This window comes from Silene latifolia, chromosome 8, assembly GCF_048544455.1.
Source record: "Silene latifolia isolate original U9 population chromosome 8, ASM4854445v1, whole genome shotgun sequence".
Classification (NCBI taxonomy): Eukaryota; Viridiplantae; Streptophyta; class Magnoliopsida; order Caryophyllales; family Caryophyllaceae; genus Silene; species Silene latifolia.
Genome location: NC_133533.1, coordinates 2,173,864 through 2,197,619, shown reverse-complemented (window position 1 = coordinate 2,197,619; position 23,756 = coordinate 2,173,864). Strand labels below are relative to the sequence as shown.

Here is a 23,756-nt window from a genome sequence, read left to right as displayed (position 1 = left end):
ATCTTATATAAAATTTTTGGAATGGTTGATCTATTTCATGTTTTTTTTACGCTACTTCAATTTAGTTCAATTCAAATAGTTTTAAGTCCAAGAGACTACGTAAGAGAACTATCAATATAGTTGATGTGCAATTTTCCTCATGAATAGTTTAACACCAAAATCTGCCAATGCGACACACTCAGTGCAAGTTATCTAACATTGACATCGGAAAAGACCCCTGTGAAAACCGCATTACTATTATCCGAGTGTTTGGACAGGTTTCTCCGGTATGGAAAAGCTGGAGGGGCTTCCGGAGGAGGAAGAACAATTGATTCGTTGCTCATCATGGAAACAATTGATGCCATTGCCGGCCTTCTAGCAGCGTCTTCTTGGATGCTCAATAGTCCAATGTGGATGTATCTTGTGAGCTCGGTGGTTGAACACAGTTCTTTAATATTTGGATCCGGCAATTCTGCTGTAGAGCCTTCATTCCATAGCCTCCATGCCTGTGTATTTAAACAAGCAACTTTCATTACCAAATGCATATTCTATTGTTACTTGCTCGGACTCAAGTATGTGTTGGTTTATCGTGGGCTAATTACTCAAAGATATAAACTTACATAATTCAGTAGGTTTTCATCACCGTCTTCAATAACTAAGACACTATTCCTGCGTCCACTGATGACTTCCAAAAGTATGACACCAAAACTAAAAACGTCAGACTTGACAGAGAAGTGCCCTGTTGCTGCATACTCAGGCGCCATATATCCGCTGCATCACGTCAATTATAAGTCGCATTCATTAACAAATGTCATAGTAAGTCATGGCATTTATATAGTGCATAGGTTAACCTTGCAAAGAGCTGAACTTACAATGTTCCTGCAACTCTGCTAGTATTTCCTTGAGTCTGATCATTTCCAAACAGTTTTGCCATCCCGAAATCTGCAATTTTGGGGTTCATATCAGCATCTAATAAAATGTTGCCAGGTTTGAGATCCCGATGGATAATCCTAAACCGAGAATCTTCATGGAGATAAACAAGTCCGCGTGCAATTCCCATCATGACTTTCTTTCGTGTTTCCCAATTCAAGAAGGCCCCCCTCTTTGAATCTGCAGTTTTAAACCCAAAACATTAAGCAGTCAAAAGTCCAATTAAATTTCTTTCAAGCTGTCACACTAAAAAATTATCAAAATTTAATGAAATGAAGTATGATACCATATAGATAGCGATCAAGACTCTTATTTGGCACAAACTCATAAACAAGTAGCTTTTCCTCTCCTTCCAAGCAAAACCCGAAGAGTTTGACAAGATTTTTGTGCTGCAACTTTGCGACCAAGCTTGCTTCACTCTTGAACTCCCTGATCCCTTGTCCCGACTGACTAGCAAGCCTCTTAACTGCTATTGCCTGTCCATCTGGAAGTGTTCCCTGAAATTCAGTAATATGGTAAACGCCACAGCGATACCCCATTACTAAACTATACACTCCGATATATAGTGATATAACAGTAGGCTGATGTAAATCACAGCAAAAAGTTCATTATGATTTATGAGTCCTATGTAATTTATCCGTCATGGTACTGCAAGTGCATTTTAGATTTTAAGGCGATATCAACCATATTTTTGAACTGATTAAACACAGAGTAACTGGTACATACCATGTAAACAACTCCGAATCCACCTTGACCAATTTTGTTAGCTGGTGCGAAGTTGTCTGCAGCAGCTTTGATTGTGGTATACTGCAAATGAAGGTTCTCCATGCTCTCCATTTCATCCAATCCTGGAAACCAAACCAATCCGAAAATGTAGGCAATAGAATGACAAGTTAATGGTAAGTTAAGTCGGAAATATGAAAAATTAATAGACGGAATTTCACTCCACTAAGAATAATATCTAGCTGCAAATAGCCAAATGCTCTACATTGAATCAGATTCCAAATACATGTATAAATCTAAAGAAGTTGCATTACCAGTGGGCTTTGCTCTTCTCTTGGCTTTCCTCATGTACATGTACAAATGCAAGATCAAAGATATCCCGGCTATAGCTGCAACTGTAGTTAGAGCAATCGAAGAGGAGCTGAATCTTTTCCCTACATTTAAGATTAAATTCAGTTTAAAGCTAAGCTGCTGAGTGCTCATGTTTAAATTCACAAGAATATGATGTCTAACACTCTAATACGCACCCAATGCCCAACACTTCTAGCGAAGTCTTGGTAACGTAGGTCGTAAAATGCCTAGAACATGAATCAATATGATGGGAGCATAATAAAAATGATTTATTCTTTAAGAATGGAGAAAATTTCAAGGGTCTTGTGTTACCTTCACCAAAATTCAGATAAAAGTACGTTAAGCGGCAACTTGGTAAAACAACCGTGCTTATTTGTACGCCGTTCATCTTAAACTTGTTTAAACCCGTCTGCAGGCACTTCTTACAGTCTGACCGCCTTAAATCAGGAGTACACTCAACATATGCTACAAGTCCAATGTATTCTTGTACAAAAACAACTCCATTTGCAAAAGCCAGTTGCGAATCATCCACAGTGACCGAATTAGAAAGATCGATCAGCGTGCTTGCCAATTCCTGGTCAAACTGTTTATAATCTGACGGCCCATACTCAAAGATCCGGTAAACTGAATCATCTTCAATTGAGAGTATGGACCTATTTGAATAACGTAACATGCATTGGCCATACCAAATTATCGCTTCCACATCATTCGGACAATTCTGCTGGATCTGTCCCGCTGCAATTGTTATGCAGTTACTGCAAACCTGTGCCTTGTAGGCTCCATTGCAGAGGTAAATACCTTCAATTTTGTTCTTTCCCGACCCTATAGAAGAGTTGTAGAATTTCTTCGTAGCTGCTTCCGAGGTGAAATTGGACAGTAGAAGATTAAGGTTGGTTTGATAAGTATTTCCTTCATCAGAGCTTACCCCCTCTGAACAATACTGGCCAATGATACCAATTTTGTCTTCAGAAATAACGCGTTTGAAACAAAAGATCAAAAGATAGAGCAGAATAGTATTTTTCAACTTATGAATAAACATTCTTATTAATTGACTCAATAAGAGACAACTTGACAGAAAGCTTGTTTTCAATGATTCAGAGGTATAGCAGAATGCTAATTTTCGACATACGAGTCTGAACAGTACTTGCTGAGGCAAGTCACCTTGTTTTCAGATACGAGTTCGAAGCAAATAATTGAGCTTTATGAAGAGGTGAAAATAATTCTGTAATCAAATCAATTAAGTGCAGTCAAAAGTACAGAAGATGCAATAGCATTCAACCCTGACAATAAAAATAACATAAAATTGTTTTATTTAGTTATTTGGTCAATTCTTTGAACTTTCCTGGATAGCTTACTGCTGTATTTTTTATTAGCATATCAGCAATCAGTAAAATTTCTGATGTGTATGAGTATGATGGTATGACAGCAGCAGTTTGACCTACAGAACATTAAATCGATTTTTATAAAATGAGATTTAAATTACAGAAACTTAAGATAGATCCATACATGTTAACTAGTAAAGGATGATCAATGATCATTGGATGCTATTACTTGAACAATTCAAAAATAAACATCAGGAATAGAATGATCAATGATCATTGGATGCTATTACTTGAACTTAATTGATGTTTAAATGTAATTGCTCTTTACATTACTTGATTATGTATATTCTTAATTCGGAAAATTAAATCATTTGCAGAAGTACTAAATTAGGGTTTAAGGAATTGGGGATTCAGGTTAAACCAAGAAGTGGAAACAATTACAGGACAAATGGACAATTAATATTAAGGAAACAATACAATTAATTAGAGATTATCATAGATGAATTGGACTTTTTAGTAATCTAGGTTAGAGAAACTGGGATTTGGGGAAGAACAAAGGCCAAAGAATTACCCAGATTTATGGGGTCGGAGTAGAAAATAATCAACAACGTACTCATATAGTCATATGTCATAAACTATTCTAAGCAAGGTTTCGGTTTTGTGTAAGACGGTTGTATACTTGTATAGCTAATTTATGAATTCTGATGTCTAGGATAACCTATTCATCTCATTTATGGCTAGTAAAAAATGAAATTCATAAAGTTATTAATATATAAAGGAGTTACTTATATAAATTTTTTGGAATAATTGATTTAGGATATGGTTTACTTACTCGGACTTCAATTCAGTTCAGATAGTTTTAGTTCAAAAGAATATGTAAAAGAAAGTTTCCAGATCAATATAGTTCATGTTACAATTTTCATTACGAGTAATCTGAAATGTAAAGTTCAGGTTACATAAGTTACATAGGTTCATTAGTAAAAACCTCGGTTGTGACACTCTCGATCAGGTTACCTTACATTGACATCAGTAAAAATCTCAGCTGTAAAAACCGCGTTACTATTATCCAAGCGTTTGGACAAGTTTCTCCGGTATGGAAAAGCTGATGAGGCTTTAGGAGAAGGAAGAGCAATTGATTCGTTGCTCATCATGGACAAGATTGATGCCATTGTCGGCCTTCTACTTGCGTCTTCTTGGATGCTCAATAATCCGATGTGAATGTATCTGGTCACCTCAGTGGTTGAACACAATTCTTTAATATTTGGATCGACAAATTCTGTGATAGAGCCTTCGTTCCATAATCTCCATGCCTGTTTATCAAGCGATATTTAAAACCATCCTTTTGTTATGTGATGACTGAGATGAGGAGGTAGGGTGAAGATCATGGACTAATTATTTGAAGATTAAAGCTTACGTAATTTAGCAGGTTTTCATCATCGTCTTGAATAATTGAGACACTATTCCTGCGTCCACTGACGACTTCCAAAAGAATGACACCAAAACTGAAAACATCAGACTTGACAGAGAACTGCCCGGTTGTTGCATACTCTGGCGCCATGTATCCGCTGCATCATGTCATTTACAAGTCGCATCATCAACAAAAGTCATTGTAAGCAATGGAATTTATTAGTGCAGAGAACTGAATTTACAATGTTCCTGCAACTCTGCTAGTATTTCCTTGAGTTTGGTCACTTCCAAACAGTTTCGCCATCCCAAAATCTGCAATTTTCGGGTTCATATCAGCATCTAACAAAATATTGCTAGGTTTGAGATCTCGATGGATAATCTTGAACCGAGAATCTTCATGGAGATATACAAGTCCGCGTGCAATTCCCATTAGGACCTTCTTTCGTGTTTCCCAATTCAAACAGGCTCCCCTCTTTGCATCTGCAGTTTTAAACCCGAAAGCCAAAATCAGTAAATTAGTTTTGAAGTTGCCACAATATCAAAAAGAGAAAAATTCAAAGACTCGAAAGTACCAAATAGATAGCGATCGAGACTTTTATTAGGCACAAACTCATAAACAAGTAGTTTTTCTTCTCCTTCCAAGCAAAATCCGAAGAGTTTGACAAGATTTTTGTGCTGCAATTTTGCAACTAAGCATGCTTCACTCTTGAACTCCCTGATCCCTTGTCCTGACTGACTAGCTAGTCTCTTCACTGCTATCGCCTGTCCATCTGGAAGCATTCCCTGAAATTAACGACAATTCCGCCAATGGCTAAACTCTATGCCCTTCATTCATGATAGAAATATATAAATTGCCTCAACCCGAGTTTTAACATCCAGGCTCTTCATGATACAAACATAGAGGTAAGATAGTGTATAATCTGAGCCCTTTACGTACATACCATGTAAACAACTCCGAATCCACCTTGGCCGATTTTATTAGCTGGCGCGAAGTTGTCTGCAGCAGTTTTGATAGTATTATACTGCAAGTGAAGGTTTTCCATGATCTCCATTTCATCCAATCCTGGAGGCAGTGGAATAAAAAAAAAAAAAAGGTAATTTCTCGGAATTATGAAAAATCAGAGTTGCATTCGACTAACAATAATACTCCAAATTAAACGAGTTTCCAAACACATGAATGAATGCAATAAAGTTGCTTTACCAGTGGGCTTTCCTCTTGCCTTGACTTTCCGTAAGTACATGTACAAATTCAAGATCAAAGATGTCCCGGCTATAGCTGCAACTGTAATTAGAGCAATCGAAGAGGAGCTGAATCCTTTGCCTACATCTTAGATTAAATGAATAAAAGATCAATCGACTATAACGTAAAAACAGTATGATGGGAACATAAGAAAAATGAATATGTTTAGAAGTGAAGAAAATTTCAAGGAGTACAGTGTCACCTGGATCGAAATCCACATAGAAGTACGCTATCCGACAACTTGGCTGAACAATTGTTCTTAGTTGAACGCCGTTCATCTTAAGCCTGTTTAAACCAGTCTGCAGGCATTTCTTGCAGTCTGAGCGCTTTAAATCAGGAGTACACTCAACATAAGCTATAAGTGTAATATACTTATCAACATACACAACCCCATTTGCAAAAGCCAATTCCGAATCATCTACCATGACAGTATTAGAAAGGTCGATCAACGTGCTTGATAATTGCTGATCATATTGTTTATAATCTGTCGGCCCATACTCAAAGATCTGGTAAATTGAATCATCTTCAATGGATAATATGGACCGATTTGAATAACGTAACATGCATTGGCCATACCAAATCATCGCTTCCACATCATTTGGACACTTCTGCTGGATTTGTCCCGCTGCAACTGTGATGCAGTTAGTGCAAACCTGTGTCGTGTAGGCCCCATTGCAGAGGAAGATTCCTTCAACTTTGTTCTGTCCCGATCCTATAGAAGAGTTGTAGAATTTCTTGGTAGCTGCTTCCGAGGTTAGATTGGACAGTAGCAGATTAAGGTTGTTTTGGTAAGTATTTCGCGGATCATTGCTTACTCCCTCTGAACAATATTGGGTGAGGATAGTCACTTGGTCTTCAGAAATAACGCGTTTGAAGCAAACGATTAAGAGGTAGAGCAGAATTCTAATTTTCGACATATTATTCTGTTCCGCTGAGGTAAATAACTCGGTCTTCACAGAAAAAACGATTTGAAGATAAAGATTGAAGTGCAGAGGGGAAAATGAATATGTAGTCAAAAGCACAAAAGATGCAATGTATTCAACCCCTGACAATAAAAATAACATAAAATTGCAGTGTCATGTTTAACATGAATTGTTTTATCACAAGTTCTTGGTTTAAGACGGGTGTATCCATCTTAAGCTTAAGACAGATCAAGAAGTATGAATAAGACAAAAACAGAATGTATGACAAAATGCAAAAGATTTGTCGTATATGCTCAAGTGGTATAATATTTGACCCGTTTTAATGTTAAGACGAATACCTTCGTCTGAGAAACGGTTGTTTTATTTAGCTTAGTTATTTGGTCAATTCTTTGAACTTTTCTGGATAACTTAGTACTGTATTTTTTATAACAAATGATGATGACTTGCTATAAAGTTGACTAATACAATATATAAATTAAGTTAGAGAACATGAAACCAATTTTTATGACAGCAGCAGTTTGAGTTAGAGAACATGAAACCAATTTTTATAAAATAAAGTACAGTATGAACGAAATGAAGAACGATTCAACAAGAAAGATGGATTAATTAATCGACAAGACGAATTTATATTCAAAGACATACTTACCCATCTGTTTGAAGTTGTAAGAAACAAAAAAGGGTTGCCATTCGCAACTAGCAAGATATACTTCATCCGTCTCAACTAATTCTTTACTTTTGATTAAATACTGATCAGTCCTCACAAATGAACAAAAAACGTAAAGAATCCGAGTAGACAGAGGGAGTATAAAACAACCACACAAATGAACGGCTAAGTTTTATTACAGTTTATTTTATTTTATCGTTAGTAACAAATGAAATTCATAATTATTTATTACTATGGTTTTATATAAAGTTTTTAGAATAACTCGTACCTTTTCAGACTGTTTAAGTCCAAAAGAATAGGTAAAAGAACATTCTTTGATCAATATAATTCATGTTACAATTTCGTTGCGACTTGCTAGTAAACTATAATATAGAGTTTGAGCTACATAAGTTACATCGGTCTGAACTCTGTAATAGGAATATTTATAATAGTTGGGCCTCAACCATCACCTTAAGGTTTTGGTTGAGATAGTTCATCTATCACTCTGAAGTTTGAATAGTACTTGCAGAGGCAAGTCACTTTGTTTTCAGATATGAGTTCGGAGTGAATAGTACTTGCAGAGGCAAGTCACTTTGTTTTCAGATATGAGTTCGGAGCAAATAATTGAGCTTTATGTATAGACATTGCAATTAGTTGACTTACTTAGATCATCTGCTTTGAAGATGCAATGTATTCAAACTCTAACAATAAAAATAACATAAAATTGCAGTGTCATGTATAAACATGAATTGTTTTATTCAGCTATAAATTTGACTAATACAATATATCAGCAATCAGTAAACTTTCTGATGTGTATGAGAATGATTGTATGACAACAGCAAATTGACTAATACAATGTGTCATTTTGTCAGTAAGAACGGTTTTTCTCACGTGTGCTTCATGGTACACGTTAAAAACCTATACAGTATAATATTTACATGTAGTTAGTATAGAGTTACTCATATTAACAATATCTCAGAAGATAATATTGACAAATCACAAAATCAATCCAATCCCACATAATTTTCAATCAAGCTGTCATATCTTTGTAAATATAGCATCAGTATTATTCTGTCAATCAATTAGCTCATTGTATAGGCTCCTCTCCCTTTTTAGATGTACATGCTACTCCTATATATACTGTAAAACATTCAATCATTAATACACAATTCATTCTTCACAAACCTACTGTCTTATATGGTATCATCGAGTCTTCAGCGATCCAACCCGCTACGACCTAAACGCAACTCCTTCAAACGTCAAAAACACCTACTGCCTCACCCAACCTCTGCCATGACTAACACCCAAACTGATTCCATCATCCCCAACCCCCACGACGCCACAAAACCCCTCACGGCCCCAAACCTTCACCATGTCGTGAAACTCAACAACCTCAACTACACCACATGGAGGTTCCAACTCACCCATATACTGTTTGGTCTAAGCCTTTTAGGCTTTGTTGATGGCTCCGAAACAGCACCTGCTGCAACCGTCTTGGATGCCGCCAAACAGGAGACTCCAAACCCTGCTCATCTGTCTTGGTTAAAACAAGACGGATTAATACTCGGTGCTCTTATGGGCACCATAACCTCTGCTCTACAATCTTTGATTGTACGGGCTAAAACCGCGAAGGAAGCCTGGGACATTCTTGCCCAGACTTATGCCAACCCGTCGCGTATTCACATTCAACAAATTAAAACCAAATTTGATTCGATATCCAAAACCACGGATCAAACAATAACCGAGTATATACACTCGATAAAAGCATGCGTGGATCAACTTGCTCTTATGGGCAAAATCCTTGATCCCGAAGACGTAATTTCGAGAGTCCTTAATGGCCTCGATTATGAACTTTATAAACCTGTTATCGACACCATTCGAGCCCGTGACACACCTATACCATTTGAGGCGCTCCATGAAAAACTATTGCAACAGGAATTACTTATCCAACACAACCCACCCATTAACCATTACCAACCTTCTGCTAACCCTGCGTTCAAAAATACCAGCCACCATCGATACAATCAACGCTCCTCTTCCACCCACAACAACCAATCTCAACCTCCTGCTCCACCAAACAACCAATCAAACCCCCGTCCTTTCAAAGGTCGGTGCCAATGGTGCCGAGAAACAGGCCATGTAATCGCTCATTGCCCTATTTTTCGCAAACTTTTTCCACATATCACCTTCCCTGCTCCACCTCCAAACCGTTATCACCAACTCTATCCCCAAGCACACACCGCGGCTGTCAACAATGGCTACTCGGCTCCCAACCCAAACTACTTACTCGACAGTGGTGCAAGTCACCATGTGACACACGATTTGGACACACTCGCCTTCCACTCCCCCTACTCCGGCCTAGATGAGCTTCTGATCGGCGACGGTTCCGGCCTACCAATCGCCAACACAGGTACTATTAATTTAGACGGACTCAATTTAAATAACGTTCTTCATGTTCCTAAAATATCGCGGAATATCATTTCTATATCTCAGTTATGCCGCGACAACAAAGCATATGTAATTTTCTCACATAATTGTTTCTTTGTTAAGGCGATGGCAACGGGAACGACGCTCCTCCAGGGCCGCGTTAGAGACGGGATCTATGAGTGGTGTCCTACAAAACCGAGAACTTACCATGCTACAAAAGGACCTGCTCCATTGTCTTTACATCATAAACTAGGTCACCCTTCATATGATGTAATTAAGACCCTTAATAAAAATTTTAATTTTTCTACTGTTGATTTTGTCCACTGTGAATCGTGCAACATTGTCAAAAGCAAGAAACTGCCGTTTTCGAACCACCGAATCACTGCAACTCATGTTCTCTGACCTTTGGACAAGTCCAGTACCGTCATTCGATCACTTTAAGTATTATATTATATTCGTCGATCATTTTAGTAAATATATATGGATGTACCCACTTAAACGAAAATCCGATACAAACCAAGTATTTATTCAATTTAAAGCAATCGTAGAAAAGTATTTTAACAAACCAATTAAACATTTTTTTTCCGACAATGGAGGCGAGTACGTTAAATTAAATACAACCCTTCTTAACAATGGTATCTCGCACTCCACATCACCTCCGCATACTCCCGAGCATAACGGATATGCCGAAAGACGACACCGTCACATAGTAGAAACGGGCCTAGCCCTCCTTAAACACGCCAAACTACCCACCAAGTACTGGCCATTTGCCTTTAGCACCGCCACTTATCTTATAAATCGCCTTCCCACTCGGTCTCTACAAGGAAAGTCACCTTACTTTATGCTTCACAATAAACAACCGGACTATCACAACCTACACAACTTCGGTTGTCTATGCTATCCGTGGTTACGACCCTACGCCAAACACAAATTAGAAGATCGTTCCATTCCCTGCGTCTTTGTAGGCTATTCCACTACACAAAGTGCCTTTCATTGCCTCGACCCAAAGACTCACCGTATTTACACCTCTCGTCATGTCAAATTTTATGACGACATCTATCCTTTCGCCACCATATCGACGGCCACCCTCCCCTCTCCAACCACTGAAGAATGGACCACCTTCTCCCTCCACATTCTTCCTCCCCCCCCTACCCCATCACCAACGGCTTCTTCACCCGAGCAACCCGAAATTCCTCGCTCAAAACACCCCATTAACACGGTCTACTCTCGTCGACCTACTCCAACCTCCACACCCTCTGTTACCTCCACCTCGACAGAAACCATCCCGCCTAACTCCACTACCACATCGACACCAGCCGCCCCAATCATTAATCCCACATCTACCACCACTACAACCGTTTCCAGCACGTCTCGCCCTAAGACCAAACCACCTCCACCACCCAAAACTATCACAACCCGCCTTGACAACAACATTCGCATACCAAACCCAAAATATGCCAAGCTCGCCCTCAAATCGACACTCCCCACAACCCTTCCTAACACTATTAAACAGGCACTCGTCCTCCCTCATTGGCGACAAGCAATGCAGGAAGAGTACGATGCTCTAACCCGCAACAACACATGGACCTTAGTTCCACGCTCATCTGCCCAAAATATTGTTGGTTGTAAATGGGTGTATAGGAACAAATTTAATCCCGATGGAACCCTTAAGCAACATAAGGCACGCCTCGTTGCAAAAGGCTTTCATCAACGACCCGGCATTGACTACACTGAAACCTTTAGTCCAGTGATAAAACCCACCACAGTCCGTCTAATTCTCTCCCTAGCTGTTACTAAAAATTGGCCCCTCAGACAACTCGACGTCAATAATGCTTTTCTACAAGGCACCCTTACCGACAGTGTTTTTATGACTCAACCACCTGGGTTTATTAACCAAACTAATCCCGATTTTGTCTGCAAATTAAATAAAGCAATCTACGGTCTAAAACAAGCCCCTCGGGCTTGGTACACAGAACTTAAAACCTACCTCACTACTGTTGGTTTCACTCAATCTATCTCCGATCCATCGCTCTTCATTCTACAAACACCTACACTCACACTTTACATGCTCATTTATGTGGATGACATTATAATTACAGGACCAAACTCGTCGCATCTACAGACCTTCATTACTAAACTCTCCACTCGATTCTCACTGAAAGACCTCGGGCCTTTATCCTACTTTCTGGGAGTTGAAGTTACCCCGAATGCACTCGGAATCCACTTGAGTCAGTCCAAGTATATTCAAGACCTTCTTACGAAATATAACATGGCTGATGCAAAACCAAACACCACACCCATGGCTACCTCACCACCTCTTATCAGGGAAGACCAATATCCTATTCACGAGCAGTCCACCTATCGGGCCATAGTGGGAAGCCTCCAATATTTGTCTCTCACTCGACCTGACATTGCCTTTTCCGTCAACCGTCTCGCACAATTTCTTCATCATCCCACCTCGAATCATTGGATGGCACTTAAACGTCTCCTTCGATATCTTCAAGGAACTCAAACTCATGGAATCCAATTATACAAGGATACACCACTTTGCCTTCATGCCTACTGTGATGCCGATTTCGGCGGTGACAAAGATAACTATCTATCAACAACAGGCTACATTACTTATCTTGGACGCAACCCCATTGCCTGGTCCTCCAAGAAACAAAAAGGAATTGCGCTCTCTACAACAGAAGCTGAGTTTCGAGCTATTGCATCTGTCACCACGGAAACATTGTGGCTTCGCAACCTCCTCTCCGAGCTAAACATACAAGTTCTCAAATCTCCTGCCATATTTTGTGACAACATCTCCGCTACACTCTATGCAAAGAACCCAGTCTTTCACTCGCGAATGAAGCACATGGCCATATCCTTCCACTACGTCAAGCAACAACTCCAGCTCGGTCAGATACGTATCTCTCACATCGCCAGTAAGGACCAACTCGCAGACATCCTCACCAAGCCGCTGCACAAACAACAATTCCATGAATTACGAGACAAGCTTGGTCTTATCACAAGAACGTCCAACTTGAGGGGGCGTATTAACAATATCTCAGAAGATAATATTGACAAATCACAAAATCAATCCAATCCCACATAATTTTCAATCAAGCTGTCATATCTTTGTAAATATAGCATCAGTATTATTCTGTCAATCAATTAGCTCATTGTATAGGCTCCTCTCCCTTTTTAGATGTACATGCTACTCCTATATATACTGTAAAACATTCAATCATTAATACACAATTCATTCTTCACAAACCTACTGTCTTATAACTCATAAGCGTTTTTATTTGGATAACTCGTGAAACTGTAGTGCTTCTCTGGTAAAAAAATAGTTAGACATGACTATGTTCCTTGTACGAATAATAATCGTGTTTCTAACATTCGTATTAACACCTAAATCTGCCAGTGTGATGACTGCGTGCGAGTTACCTAACATTGACATCAGTAAAAATCTCTTCTGTGAAAACTGCGTTACTGTAATCCGAATCTTTGGATAAGTTTCTTCTGTATGGAAAAGCCGGAGGGGCTTTTGGAGGAGGAAGAGCAATCGATTCACTCCTCATCATGGACATGATCATTGCCATTGTAGGCCTTTTGGCTGCGTCTTGTTGGATGCTCAATAGTCCAATGTGGATGTATCTGGTGACTTCACTGGTTGAAGACACTTCTTTAATATTCGGATCCACCAATTCTTCGATAGAGCCTTCGTTCCATAACCTCCATGCCTGTTTGTTTATCAATCGGTATTAAAAACCATCCTTATGTGAAGTGACGAGGGGGTAGGGGGTGATCATGGACTAATTACTCGAAGATTAAAGCTTACGTAATTTAGTAGGTTTTCATCATCGTCTTGAATAAGTAAGACACTATTCCTGCGTCCACTCACGACCTCCAGAAGTATGACACCAAAACTGAAAACGTCAGACTTCACTGAGAAGTGTCCTGTTGCTGCATATTCAGGTGCCATGTATCCGCTGTATCGTATCATTTATAAATTACATTCATTAATAATGTCATAGTCAGTACAGGTTAATGCTGCCGGTATTAAACTTACAATGTTCCTGCAACTCTGCTAGTATTTCCTTGAGTCTGGTCATTTCCAAACAGTTTCGCCATCCCGAAATCTGCAATTTTCGGGTTCATATCAGCATCCAACAAAATATTGCTAGGTTTGAGATCCCTATGGATAATCCTAAACCGAGAATCTTCATGGAGATAAACAAGTCCGCGTGCAATTCCCATCACGACTTTCTTTCGTGTTTCCCAGTTCAAACAAGCTCCCCTCTTTGCATCTGCAGTTTTAAAACAAAATTCATAACCTGTCCAAAATCCAATAACTTAATTTTGAAGTTGCCACAAAATTTTTAAGAACAAAATTTAATGACGAAAGTACCAAATAGATAGCGATCAAGACTCTTATTCGGTACAAACTCATATACAAGTAATTTTTCCTCTCCTTCCAAGCAAAATCCAAAGAGTTTGACAAGATTTTTGTGTTGCAACTTTGCGACCAGGCTAGCTTCACTTTTGAACTCCCTGATCCCTTGTCCCGACTGACTAGCAAGCCTCTTAACTGCTATCGCCTGTCCATCTGGAAGTGTTCCCTGAAATTTACAGCAGTTCGCGAATGGCTAAACTGTATGCACTTCATTTTATTGTGATATGACTCGGCCAATGAAAATCGCAACAAAAATTTCATTTCAAGGCAATGTACAATCTGATCCCTTACATACATACCATGTAAACGACTCCGAATCCTCCTTGACCAATTTTATTAGCTGGCGCAAAATTGTCTGCAGCAGCTTTGATTGTGTTATACTGCAAGTGTAGGTTCTCCATGCTCTCCATTTCATCCAATCCTGTAAAACACACCAGCATTATAAATTGGAAAATTTCTTAGGTACACCCGGTGTACAAGATTATTGTACACCCTAGCCAATGATAAACTTATTGGCTAGAGTGTACAGTGACGTGGTACACCGGGTGTACCTAAGAACATAATAAATTGAACTAAACTCGACTCGAGCCCACACCACTATTAAAAAGTCCGGTCCGGTCCCCGGTCCACACTTTTTTAAGATTCCGGTTTCCGGTCTAGTCCGGTCTTGTTTTCTGGTCCGGACCGGAAAGACCGGAATTATTTTTATTTTATTTTTTTCCTTAAAATATTAATTAAAAATACATTAAAAATCTACCGTCTACCTAATCCGGTCCAACCGGTCCGGATTTATGGACCGGAATTTGGAAAAATGGATATGTAAAATTAATTCCGGTCCATCCGGTCCGGAATTTTTATAATCCGGTCTGGTTTCGGTCCGAGATTTTTGACGATTTCGGTTCCGGTCCGGTTTTGGACCCGTGCCCAGTACTCCAAATTAAATCCGATTCCAAAGACGTATAAATTTAAAGAAGCTGCATTACCAGTAGGCTTTCCCCTTGCCTTGACCTTCCTGAAGCACATATACACATTCGAGACCAAAGATGTCGCTGCTATAGCTACGACTGCAGTTACAACAATCCAAGCTAAGCTGAATCCTTTTCCTACACCTAAGAGTAAATAAATTCAGATCAGTATTCTACCGCTGAGGCCATAAAACGACTAGAATTTGAATCAATTGAATATTACATAGAAAATAGAACAACTGAATATTGTGTTACCTGCACCGAGATCCACATAGAAGTACGCTATCCGACAACTTGGTTGAACAATTGTTTTTAATTGAATTCCATTCATCTGCAACCTGTTTAAACCGGTCTGCAGGCATTTCTTGCAGTCTGACTGTTTTATATCAGGTGTACACTCGACATACGTGACAAGTCCGATTAATTCTTCTATATAAACAACCCCATTCGCAGAAGCCAATTCCGTATCATCCACTTTAACAGTATTAGAAAGATCGATCAACGTGCTTACTAATTCCTGATCAAACCGTTTATAATCCAACGGCCCATACTCGAAGATCCTGTAAACTGAATCATCTTCAATAGAGAAAATGGACCGATTTGAATAACGTAACATACATTGTCCATACCAGATTATCGCTTCCACATTGTTCGGACATTTCTGCTGGATTTGCCCTGCTGCAACTGTTATACATTTACTGCAGACTTGTGTCGTGTAACCTCCGTTACAGAGGAAAATACCTTCAATTTTATTCCTTCCTTCCCCAATAGAAGAGTTATAGAATTTTTTCGTTTCTGCTTCCGCTGTCAGATTTGACAGTAGATCATTAAGGTTGGTTTGATCATGACGTATTCTCTCCGAACAATACTCGCTGAAGTAAGTAACTTGGTCTTCCGAAACAGCGAGTTTGATGCAAACAATAGACAGGCAGAGAAGAAACAATATCTGAGTTTTATAAATCGACATTGCCATCAATTGGTTCGCCTACTGCCTACAGCATCTGCAATTCAGAAGAACAAAATATGCAATGTTTATTCAACTCTGACCGAAAAAAATAGAAAAAAATCGGAATGTCGTGGTTAACATGATCTGTTTTATTTTAATCATTTGCTCAATTCGTTGAACTTTCCAAGACAGTTTAATAATACTGTATTTTTTTTAACAGATAAGAAGATGACAAGCAACAAAGTTGACTAACTCAACATATCAGCAATCAGCAATTAGCAAATTTTGTGATGTGTATGAGTATGACAGCAGCAATTAGAAAATGAAATGAATTATTATTAAAATGAGATTAAGCCACATAGAAACTAAAGAGAGGTCCCGGAGCTTACTCGAACAGTTGAACATGACCTGTTCAACCATACCTACTCACTCTCATTCAATATATCAGCAGGAGTTTGACCTGTTCTATAGGCTCGTACTTCTGTATCCTTGAGATTTACGGAAACTTAATAAAGATCCGTACAAGTGTGCACCATTTTGTCAGTAAAATAAACAAAATGGGTATGACAGTGTACCATTTGCGCGTTAATCACTCGGTTTGCTCCAAACATCCGCTCACTCTCATTCAACAGATTCTTTACGTTTCATTAAATTAACTTATTCTATTTTTTTTAAAGTAATAAAAACGTAAAGAACCTGTTGAATGAATGTAAGGGAGTACCTTATTTGCAAAAACCCGACTACGTCCCTATACTTCCGTTTCATCCATCCTCCATTTGAATATGGCCAGTTTAACCAGTCATTGTCGAAGACCTTTCTCGACCTCTTTCGTAAAGTAACTACAGGGGATTCATCAGTATTTCCTTCAGAACAATCATTTGTCGATATGCCCCATTTGAATAAGAGCCTCGATCGACTTTTGTTTGGTTAGTTTTAATAAAATTCACTTCATATAGATCATTCTACTTTAGCTGAACTAATAAAGGCCTTTAACCATTGTATGATCATGATTTACAAATGTGAGACGACAAGAGTCGTTGGATTGGGAAACTCGTTATAACTCATTATCACGAATCACCCGTCTCATATGTATTTCAAATTAACTCTTTACTTTGTAGCACCTATATTATGCATGTAAGAGGAGTGATACTAAAACTTAGTACCATCCAATGACGTCTTGTCACTAAACCGAGTAACTCAATATCACGAATCACCCGTCTCATATTATAATTTCACATTAACAAGTCTTTGCGCGGGTTTGAAAAATTCAATCCGATTTTTTTTCCTAAAATAAAGGATGACATGCTAAGATGTTCACATAAGTTATCCCTAAATACATTTAAAAACATCAAATTTGACTTGGAATCTCAAAAAAAAATTAATGTTATTCTCAATGACAGAAAATCATAATTAAACTATACTTTGTTGATGATGAGTCGTCAGTCGCGAGATTAATGATATTTGGAGTCGTCTGTTTACCAAACACAATCAACAATGAAACAAACCAAACTCACAATTCTGTGCACCTCAATTTATTTATTTACATTTATTGGTGCTCAAAATCAAACTTACCTAGTGAACTATTGTTCAGATTATGGCCACTACGACGAGGGAAGCGAGTTCCAGACCAACCTCGATATCTTGACTTTGGAACTCACCTCGAAAGCTAACACGACCAAGTTCTATAACTTCACCGCGGTAGGAACTTCCAAAAGTAGTACAGTTTACGGTCTATTCCTCTGTAATAATTTCGTCTCTAATGAAGATTGTCACGACTGTGTCTCGACAGCTGTGTCAGAGATTCAACAAAAATGTTCGTTCAGTAAGTACTATATCGTCTGGTATGGAGTGTGTATGGTTCGGTATTCAAATGATCCTATATTCTCCGTCGAGGATAATTCGATATACTACAGTTTCATGTTGCCTCCGGCGAATTACAGTCAGTTTGACCAATTATTGTCGAAGACGTTTATCGACCTCTTTAGTAATGTAACTACTGGGAATTATTCTTTGGTATTACCATCAGCTCAATCATTTGTCGACGTTGCTAAAAGCATAACGTTGAATTCATACGTCGATTGTACTCCGGATCTAAGCCAAATCGATTGCAACAGTTGTTTAAAGACTGCCCTTGGAAGGCTTCCTATGCTTGGTGCCACTGCAGGGATTCTATTGCAACCGAATTGTCGATTGATGTACGGTTTCAATGATACTAGGCCTCCTGCACCGGAAATTACCAGCAAAAAGGGTAAATCTTTATTCTCGATTTAAATTTTAAGTTTGTATAAGTTTACCTTGACTTTTGTATTATGTTTCACTCTCCCTTTTTGTTTTCATTTTTCCTTTTTTTTTTTTTTTTTTTTTTTTTTTTTTTTTTTTCGCATTTTGAGGTGTGCGTTCACCCATGGACGCTTCTAAAGGATGATTCATATCAGCCGACCCCAAATCATTTTGGGAATAAGGCTTTGATGTTGTTGTTGTTTATGTTTTGTGTGACGGACTGACGATTGATCAAATTACAGCATCATGTAAGGAGCAGAACATCGGACTAGGGGTCGTGTCAGCTGTTGCAGCAGCGTCTCTTGTCTTGATCGCTTTTGACTTTATCAAGAGACGAAATAGATATCGAAAACCAACTGGTAAACTCTCTCTTTGACCTACGATTACATATGGCAGTCGTCAGTCGGTCTATTACTTCCAATTGTATAACGGTCTCACAATAATCTATTGTAAAACCGTCTCAGGAGACTTGCTCTTTACAGGATGGGACAATATTGAAAGCAGGGAAAACTTGAATTTTGATATTGTTACGATTAAAGCAGCCACCGACAACTTTTCCTCATCTAATGAACTCGGTCGTGGTGGATTTGGTGTCGTTTATAAGGTATGGTTACTTGGTTAGCAATCATCAAATTTATTACGCGAAATTCAAGTTATTACTAATGATAATTACGTCTGTAGGGGACGCTTCCAGATGGACAAACAGTGGCAGTTAAAAGGCTTTCAAATGCTTCGAGACAAGGCATGAGGGAGTTCAAGACCGAAGCTTGTTTGGCTGCAAAACTTCAACACAAAAATCTTGTCAAAGTTTACGGATATTGTTTGGAAGAGGACGAGATGTTGCTTGTTTATGAATATGTACCTAATATGAGCCTTGATCGATTTTTATTCGGTTAGTTTTACAAATTTACTTTCGTCTAATGAATACTTGTATGTGCTTGTTCGACATGACTACCTGAATGATTTTAATTTACAGATGTGAAACAACGCGAACTTCTAAGTTGGGAGGCTCGTTACAGAATCATAGTAGGAATTGCTCGAGGCCTATCGTACCTTCACGAAGACTCAGATCCAAAGATAATTCATCGAGATCTTAAACCAAGCAATATTTTGTTAAACGCAGTAATGAATCCAAAAATCGCAGATTTTGGCTTGGCAAAGATGTTTGGTGAAGATCAATCTCAAGGCGATACCAGCAGAATTGCTGGAACATTGTAAGAATATGCATTCGTTGCATTTTAGGGATATTCTCTCGTGTACCCCTTAACTTTTTCATTTTTCTAAGATGTATCCCTCTTTTCTTGCCAAAAAAAACTTTGACCGTCAATAACTCTTGGCTACAAGTTCAGAATACGATAATTTTTTTTCCAAATTGACTGTCTTTAAGAGGTCTTCGGTTTGAAAAAGAATTCACCGACGTCTCAACTCGTAGTCGGGAATTATGATTGGTTATTCGTTAACAAAGCTTTGACCAACCATAACTGCCGGCTACGTGTTCAAAAAACAGTGAATTTTTTTTTTCAAATTCAAGGCCTTGACGAGATAATTGGTTTGAAAAAAAAATACCGTTTTCTGAACTCGTAACAAAGAATTATTGTCCGTCAAAGTTTTTTTGTGAAAAACGAGGGGTACACCTTATAAAACGAAAAAGTTCAGGGGTACACGAGAGAATATCCCTACATTTTATTATACCATCTCATCTCGTACAAGATTACAGCATAAATTTACGGTTTGGTACAAATGTGGTGCAGTGGTTATATGGCTCCTGAATATGTAATAGCAGGAAAGTTCTCTAATAAGTCGGATATTTTTAGCTACGGTGTCATTCTTTTGGAGATCATTAGCGGAAAAAGAAACAATTTTTCCGAGCCAAATTCACCAGATGAAAACCTTCTTAACTACGTAAGCTCAAATGCTTTACATTCTTTTTTTATTGGGATATTCTCTCGTGTGCCCCTAAACTTTTTCGTTTTCTAAGGTGTACTCCTCGTTTTTCACAAAAAACTTTGACCAACAATAATTGTCTGTTATGAGTTTAGAAAACGACAATTTTTTTTTCAAACCAATTATCTCGTCAAGGCCTTGAATTTGAAAAAAGTTTCACCTCTTTATTAACTCGTAGCCGGTAGTTATGGTTGGTCAAAGCTTTTCTAACGAATAAACTTTGACGGGGTATAATTCTCGACTCCGAGTTGAGACGTCGGTGAATTCTTTTTCAAACTGAAGAGTTTTAATTAGAGCAACTCGTTATCAGTTTGATCTATTGCTCAAGAGACGGTACTAATGCAAAGTACTTCTTAGGCATGGAGACTTTGGAACGAGGGGGATCCGTTAATGTTGATAGATTCGATGATTAAGACTGATTTCCCGAAAAATGAAGCAGAAAGATGCATACAAGTTGGGTTGATGTGCATTCAAGACGATCCATCTAAAAGGCCGAACATTGATTCCGTCCTTCTCATGCTTCACACACAGCCGATAACTGTCCTGTCCCCTGGATCACCCCCTGCTTTTCCTTACAACCGAGCTAAGCAAAATGTTTCTCTTGAAGGCAGTCAATGTCTCTTGAGCGACACATCTACCGAATTGATTCCTCGCTGAGACAAGGAACGAAAACCCAAGTTCTTACGATTGGCAAGAAGCCAAGATTTACGATGTTTGGGGCCCTGAGTTTTTGAAGTTTCAATTCGAGACTCATTCTACGAAATTCAAAACTTATCCGTGTTTTAGTTTTACCATAATTTATTGTAAGACGGTTTAATTTGTGTGATTTAGCGATGTTAAAAAATAAATGCATGTATATAATTGAGCCGTCTTGTAAGTTAATCGGTCGATTTCTATTTTATACTATAATTTGACCAAATCAAAGATCATCTATTACATTGTTATGAAGATTTATACACCAAAAATAAAATTAATTGTATAACAAATTTGAAGACAATAAAACTGAAGTAATTTTTAATCTTGTTGGTCAATGCGCTTCGTTACAAAACTAAAAGATAGTTACGAAATCAATCAAATCATTACATATTTTCAATCGTTCATGACTTTACCAACTAAGCTAGTTGATATATGCGATATAGAGTATATCGTATAACTATGAAGAAAGCACATCATTTGTTACACGTGAGAGTTGGTAACACCATCAGTTTCATCATCTTTCACCTCAGTTGCTGCAATGACAAAAGACACATCAACTAAAGTCCTTTCCGTCTTATTTATTTGTTTACCTTTTTTTTTTTATCATTGTGCATTGTGAGAGGTATTTTTATCGGAGGTAAAAAAATGATTAAGACGAGACTTGTGAGGAAAATGAATTTTAAAAATACTCAGTAACTTTTACCTTTAGATTCGTCTTTGTAGCAACCTAAGCAGCTAAAAATGCCGTACAAGCAACTGCAGAAACAAAAGAAAACAACCGCAACCACAGCCAAAGCTACAATGCCTCCAATTATGATGAGCGGTAACCATATAATCACATGTTTTGAACCGTCTGCACAAGAGATTAGCGATGGTCACGTTCGAGATATGTCAAAATATTGACATATTCCGATTAGGGGATTTGATATACCATAATCAATTTTTTTGGCCTTGTCGTAGTTTGCCTACTTTTTCTTTATCCGGAAAATCAAAGAAATGAAACATTACGGGCCAATCCGGCCCGACCCGGTCTCATGGGCCGACTTTCATCAGCCCGTGTGCCAGCTCGACACGGCCCGCTCGTTCCGTCGAGCCGGGCTAGTGTCGCATATTCATTGGCCCAGTCTGGGCCAAACACAAAATTTAAAAGCATAGGTGGGCTGTGCTCGGGCTGTAGAAAGCCAACCCAACATTGGCCCGACCCAGCCTGATCCCTTACCCTTGTTGTGCTAGTGCTGCAAACCCTTAGCTCGGTTCGCCCCCTGGCCCGGCCCACTGAGCACCTCTACGGCTCTACCTATAGGAATTGGAAAACGAAAAGGACGTAGTAGCACCAGATGTTAGAGAGTACGATACCATCATATTCACATTAAATTATTTTATTATTTTATAATTATTAAAATATTTCACGTGAGCATGATCGTATTGAAACTCAGTACAACTCGATGGTGTTTCAAATGAGTATGGGAAATTCACCTTTATCACGGACGACAATTTGAGCCGATACTTGAGAGGATAATAGGAAGAACAATAAAACAATGAGTTTGATACACATTTTTATGTTGTAGGAACACAATTGAGTAAATTGAGTGTATGTACGTGAATGAGTTGTATTTCGTACCTTTTGCATTAGTGATATTAACAATATATATACAAGTATATATCTATTTGTTGTACTAACAAAATATTATTTACAATAATGTACAAATTAATATATATTCCTAGGATAGATTTAAAAATTTGTACAACCTCAGAGATTGTATGGTGCCGTCTTCAACGTTGACTTTGTCGAGTCCTGCTTATGTAAGGCTGTAAGGGTATTAAACTAATTATCTTGACCACAAGTTTATTTCAGACAGGTGATATCCGTTTTATATTATAACTAATAAAATATAACCATTTTATAATGAAAAATTAACATCATTTTTTATTAGAAAAGGGACAATTTTAGCTATAACTTTTTATCCGTATATATACAACCTACATTGTAGGTTGTATAGTACTGTTTTTCGACGTTGACTTTTTCAAGTCCGGCTTATGTAGGGACTATACAGCTAATTAACATGGTTTAGTTAGCATGTTATTGAAGATTCGTTTTGCTGTCTTTAATATTTTAGTTACGGATAAATGTTAGATTATTCATTAGTTATTCAGTTAGTCTTCTATGAGACCGTTTTTATGGCATATAACGAGCTATTTGTACGTTAAGAAGAAGGATCGATTCATATCCCGGCCCAACGGTCAGGCACAAGAATTTCGTGAATTTGTTCGGAAAAACCAGGGATGTTATTTATAAACTAGTAAAAGAATACATAATATTTTTTAATCAAAGATTCGGAATATTGGGAAAAACCCAAAATTTCCATTAATCTCAGAACAATAAGATTACAAATTCTAATATTTTTGCATCATCTTGGAGTTATACACAATTATTCATTTATGATTTTCACTATATGGTAAGTGAATCATTGTTGTTCGACATAGTTGTATCACTCGCGACTCCAATGGTAAAAAAGTGAGGTGCATTGGGTAAAGGCAG

At 38.2% G+C, this 23,756-nt stretch overlaps 4 protein-coding genes across 4 annotated transcripts; 1 reads left to right on the top strand and 3 right to left on the bottom strand.

Annotated features, from left to right (window-relative positions):
- Nucleotides 1-188: 188 nt before the first annotated feature.
- LOC141597510 (putative cysteine-rich receptor-like protein kinase 20) lies at nucleotides 189-3,022 on the bottom strand. The gene is made up of 7 exons (XM_074417978.1): nucleotides 2,296-3,022; nucleotides 1,947-2,066; nucleotides 1,636-1,757; nucleotides 1,196-1,406; nucleotides 852-1,089; nucleotides 600-750; nucleotides 189-485 (listed from the first exon to the last, which is right to left on the bottom strand). Exons 1-7 carry the CDS (start codon nucleotides 3,020-3,022, stop codon nucleotides 189-191), a joined length of 1,866 nt encoding a protein of 621 aa, XP_074274079.1.
- Nucleotides 3,023-3,216: 194 nt separating this feature from the next.
- Nucleotides 3,217-8,946, bottom strand: LOC141597509 (cysteine-rich receptor-like protein kinase 19). Its single transcript, XM_074417976.1, has 10 exons — nucleotides 8,805-8,946; nucleotides 6,155-6,997; nucleotides 5,914-6,039; nucleotides 5,654-5,775; nucleotides 5,285-5,495; nucleotides 4,955-5,192; nucleotides 4,720-4,870; nucleotides 4,325-4,615; nucleotides 4,232-4,238; nucleotides 3,217-3,263 (listed from the first exon to the last, which is right to left on the bottom strand). The coding sequence occupies exons 1-10, from the start codon at nucleotides 8,944-8,946 to the stop codon at nucleotides 3,217-3,219; spliced, it is 2,178 nt and encodes a 725-aa protein (XP_074274077.1).
- A 4,427-nt stretch (nucleotides 8,947-13,373) lies between these two features.
- LOC141597508 (putative cysteine-rich receptor-like protein kinase 20) lies at nucleotides 13,374-16,318 on the bottom strand. Its single transcript, XM_074417975.1, has 7 exons — nucleotides 15,607-16,318; nucleotides 15,370-15,495; nucleotides 14,686-14,807; nucleotides 14,342-14,552; nucleotides 14,003-14,240; nucleotides 13,772-13,922; nucleotides 13,374-13,673 (listed from the first exon to the last, which is right to left on the bottom strand). The coding sequence occupies exons 1-7, from the start codon at nucleotides 16,316-16,318 to the stop codon at nucleotides 13,374-13,376; spliced, it is 1,860 nt and encodes a 619-aa protein (XP_074274076.1).
- Nucleotides 16,319-17,791: 1,473 nt separating this feature from the next.
- LOC141597506 (cysteine-rich receptor-like protein kinase 25) lies at nucleotides 17,792-21,389 on the top strand. The gene is made up of 7 exons (XM_074417974.1): nucleotides 17,792-18,527; nucleotides 18,826-18,936; nucleotides 19,060-19,181; nucleotides 19,259-19,469; nucleotides 19,554-19,791; nucleotides 20,329-20,479; nucleotides 20,879-21,389. The coding sequence occupies exons 1-7, from the start codon at nucleotides 17,792-17,794 to the stop codon at nucleotides 21,176-21,178; spliced, it is 1,869 nt and encodes a 622-aa protein (XP_074274075.1). The 3' UTR covers nucleotides 21,179-21,389.
- The last annotated feature ends 2,367 nt before the right edge of the window (nucleotides 21,390-23,756 follow it).

Coding starts and splice junctions, on each gene's coding strand:
- LOC141597510 (XM_074417978.1), bottom strand. CDS start 3,022: ATGTTTATTCATAAGTTGAAAAATACTATTCTGCTCTATCTTTTGATC. Junction 751..851: donor AGCAGAGTTGCAGGAACATT/GTAAGTTCAGCT, acceptor GACGTGATGCAG/CGGATATATGGCGCCTGAGT. Junction 486..599: donor ATGAAAACCTACTGAATTAT/GTAAGTTTATAT, acceptor TTAAATACACAG/GCATGGAGGCTATGGAATGA.
- LOC141597509 (XM_074417976.1), bottom strand. CDS start 8,946: ATGGGTGAGTTGGAACCTCCATGTGGTGTAGTTGAGGTTGTTGAGTTT. Junction 5,193..5,284: donor TCTCGATCGCTATCTATTTG/GTACTTTCGAGT, acceptor TTAAAACTGCAG/ATGCAAAGAGGGGAGCCTGT. Junction 4,871..4,954: donor AGCAGAGTTGCAGGAACATT/GTAAATTCAGTT, acceptor GACATGATGCAG/CGGATACATGGCGCCAGAGT.
- LOC141597508 (XM_074417975.1), bottom strand. CDS start 16,318: ATGTCGATTTATAAAACTCAGATATTGTTTCTTCTCTGCCTGTCTATT. Junction 15,496..15,606: donor CTATGTGGATCTCGGTGCAG/GTAACACAATAT, acceptor ATTTACTCTTAG/GTGTAGGAAAAGGATTCAGC. Junction 13,923..14,002: donor AGCAGAGTTGCAGGAACATT/GTAAGTTTAATA, acceptor GATACGATACAG/CGGATACATGGCACCTGAAT.
- LOC141597506 (XM_074417974.1), top strand. CDS start 17,792: ATGAAACAAACCAAACTCACAATTCTGTGCACCTCAATTTATTTATTT. Junction 19,470..19,553: donor CCTTGATCGATTTTTATTCG/GTTAGTTTTACA, acceptor TTTAATTTACAG/ATGTGAAACAACGCGAACTT. Junction 19,792..20,328: donor AGCAGAATTGCTGGAACATT/GTAAGAATATGC, acceptor AATGTGGTGCAG/TGGTTATATGGCTCCTGAAT.